Below are 7,731 nucleotides of genomic sequence, written 5' to 3'. Positions count from 1 at the left end.
TTTCCAACTTACTTTCCAGTGTTAGTGATAGCAATCACCATATGTAAATCTGGGTGACTCATCAGGCCATTTCACTAACAGTTGACTTTTGAACAACATGTAGGTCAGGGGTCCAGACTCCCAAATGTGGAAAATCTGTGTACATAACTTGTCTGCTATCTGTGGTTTCATATCCTCAGATTCAACTAACCCTGGATCATTGAGTCTCACAGGAGGTAGTTATTGAAAACAGTCTGCAGCGAAGTGCAGTGGGCCTGTGCAGTTCAAATCCATATTGTTCAAGGGTCAGCTATGTTTAATTTTCGAAATGGAAAAGTTCTTTAGTAATCCGAATGGTGGGGCCAGTACATGGTAACAGCTAATCATGATAATTCTAATCATGTCACAAAGTCTAAGACTTAAGAATGAAATACCTAAAACCCCAATCAAATCAGAGGCATTACGGATATATTTAGTAAGCCTGTGACAGCTAGTTCTTTAATCTCTTTACCTTATTGCTTTCCTTTCTGGCCATTGTCTGGAATCATGTAGGCTTCAATGTTCTAACTTGGCTAATACCTACTACCGGTGGCTATTTTGTTTGTACCTGTCTTATGATCAGGGTCATTACAAATATTACAAGTTGTACTTCAGTTTCTGTCCCACACATGTGAGTAGAGATATTAGACTTCACATTCAAATTTTCTTTGATGTTTTTGATCAGGAAAAGTGTTTTTCAGGGGTAAAATATACAGAAATGGTATAGAAAGTCCAGAAATAGATCTGGAATACATACCAGAGATTGGTTCACACACAAAAAAAGGTAGGACAAATGTATTTGGTGTTGTAGGATAACTGGTAACTACCAAAAAAAAATTGTTTCCTTACCCTTTAAACTTTGTAACAAAATAAATTTCAGATAGTTCAAATGTTTAGAAGTAAAATATAAAACATACTAGAAAAAAGGCATGATAGCAGTTTATTTTCACAATTACTTATCATGCAATGGAAAGGCCTTTACAAGCATGACCGAAAAAACCTCATGCCTTGTTAAAGAGAAAAATCCATAAATTCATTTTTTTTTAAATTTTGCATTCAAATAAGAAAGACAAATAGCAGCACTATGAGAGGGAGGAGTATATTTCCAGCTCGATTCATAAAGAGTTCATTTCTGTAAAGAATAATCAGCAATGTTTATTAAATTAAAAAAATCCATTTCTCACTCTTTGACACAGCATTTCTACATCTAGCAATCTAGCCTCACAGAAGTGCCTTTATGTGATAATATTGTTTACAATACTAAATGACTGGAAAGTACTTAATTGCTCATCAGCAGAGGACTGATGAACTAAAATTATGATAATTGATACAGTGGAATTCTCTGCTGCCATCCAACAGAATAAGGAATATCTACATGAATAAGATAAGTATATATGCATATGGAACTATACATCTATATATATATATATAAACACACACACACACACACATATATATATCTGTATATGCATAGATTATCTCTAGAAAAATTCCTAAATAACAGTGGTATTTCCAAGGAGGATGTTTGGGTAGTTAGGCCCTGGAGTAGAAGGGAGACTTACTTTTCATGGAGTACATTTTTTGAGTAATTTGAGCTATAGTAGTAATAATAATAATTTGAATATCATGTGTCTATTTTACTTGAAAATAAACTTAATGGTATTACATGTACATTATACATATGTACATAAGTAGGGAGAGATTGAGTAGTCTTCTGTAAAAAGGTGTTTGATATTTCTATCTTGGAAAAACATTTAAGTTTTTTTAATATGGACATAGTATCTATTTTTCACTTTCTGATGAAACTATTATGGAATTTACAAATTGCAACAATTCCAACAAATGTTGGAAACACAAATTAATTCTAGATTTAACAAAATGATAGGAGTTCCCCAGTGGCCTGGCTTGTTAAGGATCTGGTATTGTCATCGCTGTGGCTCTGGTCACTGCTGTGGGGTGGGTTCTATCCCTGGCCCAAGAACTTCCACATGCCTTGGTCATGGACCAAAAAAAAAAAAAATGAAATTAAAAAAAAATAGATTAACAAAATGACTATTACGGAGTTCCCATCTTGGCTCAGCAGTTAATGAACCAGACTAGTATCTGTGAGGATACAGGCTCAATCCCTGGCCTTGCTTAGTGGGTTAAGTATCCGGCGTTGCCGTGAGCTGTGGTGTAGGTTCTGCAAAGGTTCAGAAATGAAATTATCTGTCTAGTCCTGTTTCTTATCTCCCATTGCTGTGGCTGTGGTAGAGGCTGGCAGCTGCAGCTCCGATTTGACCCCTAGCCTGCGAACCTCCATATGCCATGGGTGCAGCCCTAAAAAGACGAAAAAAAAAAAAAAAGTCATTCTTCACTTCATGCAGCCTGCTAAAATGTGTTTATGTATAAAATGCACAAGCATCATTTACCATATATGGACATTTTTTTTAAAGGTTACGATCCTCTAAAATTTAGCAATTACGTTCCAAAAATGAGCAAGGGTAAAGAGGTGGATTGAAGGGAGTGAGGGTAACGTGATACAAGAGAAGGTAACGAGACAATAAAAATACTTTGGGGGAGGGAGGTTAGAGAAGTACACAAATCAATATAAGCTAAGCCAGAATACAAATGCTCCTCCGTGAAAACTACACCTAAAATATGTGTGTTTCAGAGATAAGTTATTACAACTGGTTGAATGGACAATATGTTTCATAGAGATAACCTCTTAAAAAACCTGAAATGGGGGGGATTTCAGGTGGAATAATCAATAGACAGTCCACGTGGGAGGATGAACGAGGCTCAGTCTATGAAAATCAAAGTCTTTGTTACAGGAAAGAAGAATATCCAGCTTCGGTTTGCTATTTCCAGCTGCATGTGGCAATTTCATGGTTAGCCTGTCAGGTTACTCAAAAATTTATAAACTTTTTATCTTAAAGCTTCCATAAATAAGTAAAACATTAAGGTTTCTATCAAGATCTACATTTATAATATAAATTCACACTTAACTTGATAAAAAACAACTTGGTACCCAGAGATGAGGCCACCGTATTTTAATATTTTTATTTGCATTCATATATTACTCTGCATTAGAGATTCACCTCTATAACTGATGATTTCATATTATAATGCATCAAAAGCACAAATACATTTGTATAACTAAAGAATATAAATTCTAGGAGTTCCCATTGTGGCTCAGCAGATTACAAAATCGACTAGTATCTGTGAGGAAGCAGGTTTGATCCCCGGCCTCACTCAGTGGGTTAAGGATTGAGTGTTGCCATGAGCTGCGGTACAGGTCGCAGACATGGTTCGGATCCCACGTGGCTGTGGCTGTGGTGCAGGCAGGCAGCTGCATAGAAAATTCCAATGTGAATTTAAAACTCAGTGGTCTTGCTTTCTGACAAAAGTTTTTAATGTCATTTACTATAAAGATGTAGAACTGGCCCGTAGAATGCATCGCTGTGCTTAACTGTAAGAGCAGACATTAATGCAAAGGTTCAGAAATGAAATTATCTGTCTAGTCCTGTTTCTTATCCGCACTTTTTGGAATTCATCACATTATATGGCAGATAACAATGTTCTTTTCATTATTGTCTTGCTAAGGAGTAATCCAAAGAGATTACTTTTCACTTTAGAAAAACCACATTACAATTGGTTTATCATTTATTATGATCTTCTGAATTTAATTTTCAGTAGTGAACAATAGATATGTGCATAGCTTACCATAGTGCTGAATGGCTTAACAGGATATTAAGCAAATAAACTTCCCTTTTTCAGAGGAGTATTCAATTCCCTTCTTACTTCTTTTTAATTAAAATCATATTAGCGTTATTATTTACTCTTCATCACTATACCTTCCCTGGAATGGAAATTCCTACTTTTTTTTTAACGTCTAACTTCAAATAAGGCCTTCAGGAGTATCTTGGTATAAAAATAGTATTTCACTTTTAAGGTACATCTAATGTTAAGAAGGTTCTAAATATCTTCCCAAAGATTGGTGAAAAGTCTAGGGGACAGAGAAATTAAAAAAAAAATAGATTAAGAAACCAAGTTAAGGAGTTCCCGGTCGTGGCTCAGTGGTTAATGAATCCGACTAGGAACCATGAGGTTGGGGGTTTGATCTCTGGCCTCCATCAGTGGGTTAAGGATCTGACCTTGCCATGAGCTGTGGTGTAAGTTGCAGACGCCTCTCTGGTCCCGAGTTGCTGTGGCTGTGGCGAAGGCTGGTGGCTGCAGCTCCAATTGGAATGCTAGCCTAGCAACCTCCATATGCCATGGGTGCAGCCCTAGAAAAGAAAGACCAAAAAAAAAAAAAAAAGAAAAAGAAACCGAGTTAAAACATACACTACAGTAAACAAAGAATAAAAGGGAAGAAATGAGAAATACTGGGTATCTTAACCAATATCCACATACTGAAACTAGGCAAAATAGTATTTCTATATACATGTGCACTGACATATAGGAACGATGTCAGCTAAAGAAAAATAAACTGTAGTTCTGTTCATTTAATGATATAATGAAACAAATCAATTGTTTTCAATATAGTTATGTCATGTGGTCAATATTGAAAAAAGAAGAAAGGGAAAGAAAAAGGGGAGAGGAGAGAGAAGGAGGAAGAAAGGGACTTCCTATCTAAAAACCAGGCAAAACAAGCCTAGTTTGGCACTGACATGATTCAGTCAAGGTAGGATCTAAATAATCTTAAGTATTTATGGTCATGCTTAAGAATGGGGTAGAGAGTAGAGCTAGCATTTTGTTTCTATTTAGATTAAGTACTACAAAGACCATCTGAATTATAGCAGAATAAAGGGTTTTATCCATGAGTTCCTCTCTGTATTTTCAGAGACAAAAATGCTAATATTCATAGTACACAGAGCTCTATTTTACCTCCAGGAAGAACCCCAAGTTATATCCCTTCAAATGTTGTAGAGAGAACATAATTAAACAGGACTCTGACCTGTGATTTTCTCTGTAACCCACACCACATCTCAAAGAATAAACATGCACAGACCATGGGTGTGATCCAGAGTTTTGCATGTCGGATAGAAAAAGCACATACAGAGTTCTTAATAATTTTAGGCTTCTTTGGAAAACTTGCTGTCGAATGCAAGCAGCAATGGCCCCCTCATCTCTACTCTATCTGATCCACTGCTGGTATCTGTACATGTCCCAGTCGCAACCCTTCCTGCTTCCTGTTACCTAGGCCTAAACAGGAAGAGGGTTTCACGAAGTAACAGAAATTATATACATTCCACATATCAAGGAGAAGAGCCAAGGTTTGAGTTATTAAAGTTACAATATAGTAGCTGTCATGTACTTTACAGATTATAAAATCCCAGTGATATAGTGTTGAAAACTATATTACAGGAGTTCCCGTCGTGGCGCAGTGGTTCACGAATCCGACTAGGAACCATGAGGTTTCGGGTTCGGTCCCTGTCCTTGCTCAGTGGGTTAACGATCCGGCGTTGCCGTGAGCTATGGTGTAGGTTGCAGACGAGGCTTGGATCCCGCGTTGCTGTGGCTCTGGCGTAGGCCGGTGGCTACAGCTCTGATTCGACCCCTAGCCTGGGAACCTCCATATGCCACGGGAGCGGCCCAAGAAATAGCAACAACAACAACAACAACAAAAGACAAAAAAAAAACTATATTACAGCGCATTTTAATTTTTCTTGTTCATATGTACAGTTTCAATATATTGACTACATAATATCAAGAATTAGCTTGAAGAAATCATTTCTCATAGAAGCTGTGGGAGATTATAATTCCATCAAATTATTTCTGTTATACACCTGCAAGCTATTTGTGCTGCATGCCTAACAGTCCATTGTTTGAACTTAAAATAATTAGGTCAGGTCGGAAATCTTAAATCAAAAACAAGGTTACAGATTTCTCTACTTTTTATTAACTCCTGAATACTTTAACGTGATTTACATTTTTCCCAGGATGTACTATTTAAAATAAGGTTTCCTATTACACGAACATTAAAGTAGGTCAGAAAGAAGCCTTTCAAATTATGTTGACCACAGCACCACATCGCCTCCAGTTGCTTCTGAGTCTTGACTGTGGTTGGAGCTAATCCCAGTGTCTGAGTCTGTGTCATTTGTGTGCGTGTTAAATACTTTTTGAGTAAAAGGAGGAACCTCCCCGCTGGTGGTAGTGACCTCAGATTCCTTCCCTCTGCTGTCCTTCTGCTGGCATTCATCTTTGTTGCTGATATGAAGTGAAGTGAACTCCTTGGCCAGGAGCTCATACTCTTTAGCTTTCATCTGAAGCAATGAGTCACTGTATTTAATCTCTTTCTGGATGCCACTCAAGTGAGAGTGGATTGTTAAACCAGCTTTCATGCTTTTCTCCAAATCACACTTAACACTTTCTAAATTAGAGCTTTCAAGTTCACTTGCAGCTGCCCCTTCTGCATCCTCATCTATCTCAGTGCCAACACTTCTCACCTCTTTTTCTATTTCGGCCGAGAGCTTATCAATGAGCTTTCTGTAATATGTGAGTTGTTCCTCCAGCTGTAGAATTCCATCACTTTCACTCGGGTCCTCCAGAATCTGGTTTTCATCATACTCCAAGCCTAGCTTTGGCTCAGCTTCACTGAAATTGGGCATTAAGTATGCGTCCTGGACATAATTTTCTCCATCATTTTCTACCCGGTCAAGGTGGAATTTTGCTTCACACTTTTCAATTTCCAGATCCAGCTCTTTCATTCTCTTGACTTGCTGATGAATAGTATGATCCTGGGAAATAATCAGATGAACTAATGTTTCCATACTGTCTCGATCCTGGGAAACTGAGCCCTGTTTAATTTTAGCCAGTTTCCTGAAAGTTTTTCTGACGATTCTTTTTTGTTTATCTGGTGGTAACGTCTTCATGTAATTTGCTGGGCTGAGCTCCCATAGTTTTTCTGTGTTTTGCACTAATTTGGCTTCAGCTGTCCGCCACAAAGGAACTGGAAGAAAAGCATCTGCTTTAACCAAAACAAACTGCATATTAGGCTGCTCATCTCCCCATGCTTTCCAAAGCTTCAGGATTCTAGTTAGTGGAGGAAGAACCCTTTCAGATCCTCTCCACTTCTCTATGATGCAGTAATCACTGGGCTTCCCCAAAAGAAATCGTTTCTCTCCAAATGCAGTCTCATGTTCTTCAAGCAAAGCCTGGATGACATCAGCAGAGGTGGTGCGTCTGGTTAGCCCACAGACCGTCTTCTCTTCTTGGCAAACCCAAACCACAATTTCCTTCTCTTCGGAATCCACGTCTTTAGTTGGAGATCTGAAAGAAAAACAAAGTACATTATATTTCTGTCATCACCTCTGTAAACTCAGAAAGCTGGTTTAATTTTAATACCCTGTCTATATTTTCCTCTGAATAAGAGATGCTTTTTGAGCTTGAGACTACATAAGAATCAGATGTTTGATGGCAGAAAAATTAAAACCATGAAAAATATCTTAATTTCCTTTTGAATTTCTAGTAGACTCCAGTAAGAACAAATTGTCCTCCAAGACAATGGAGGCTCTTTAATTTCTCTTTAGAAGTCAGCCACAATATAACTACAGTTAGAACCGTCAGAGTTAAAAAGATAATCCGAGTTAAAATAATAATCCAAGTAGAGATGAAGAGGAAGAGATAAATTACGACTATTTTTGCTGGTGCCTTAGGACTAGGGAAGAACCATGGAAACTTAAGTAGGAATGACAGGACAATAATAAACTCATGGTGCTGAAAATAGTC

At 37.6% G+C, this 7,731-nt stretch overlaps 1 protein-coding gene across 1 annotated transcript in view; it reads right to left on the bottom strand.

Annotated features, from left to right (window-relative positions):
* Window positions 1-5,643: 5,643 nt before the first annotated feature.
* The window catches only part of RASSF9 (Ras association domain family member 9), a 41,382-nt gene continuing 39,294 nt past the window's right edge, over window positions 5,644-7,731 (bottom strand). The window contains exon 2 of the mRNA XM_047788335.1: window positions 5,644-7,272. Coding sequence (XP_047644291.1) covers window positions 6,012-7,272 — 1,261 coding nt within the window. The 3' untranslated portion in view covers window positions 5,644-6,011. The remainder of the gene's footprint in view (window positions 7,273-7,731) is intronic.

Source organism: Phacochoerus africanus, chromosome 7, assembly GCF_016906955.1.
Source record: "Phacochoerus africanus isolate WHEZ1 chromosome 7, ROS_Pafr_v1, whole genome shotgun sequence".
Taxonomy (NCBI): Eukaryota; Metazoa; Chordata; class Mammalia; order Artiodactyla; family Suidae; genus Phacochoerus; species Phacochoerus africanus.
The sequence above is the reverse complement of the archived record's forward strand: the minus strand, read 5'-3'. Positions and strand labels throughout refer to the sequence as shown.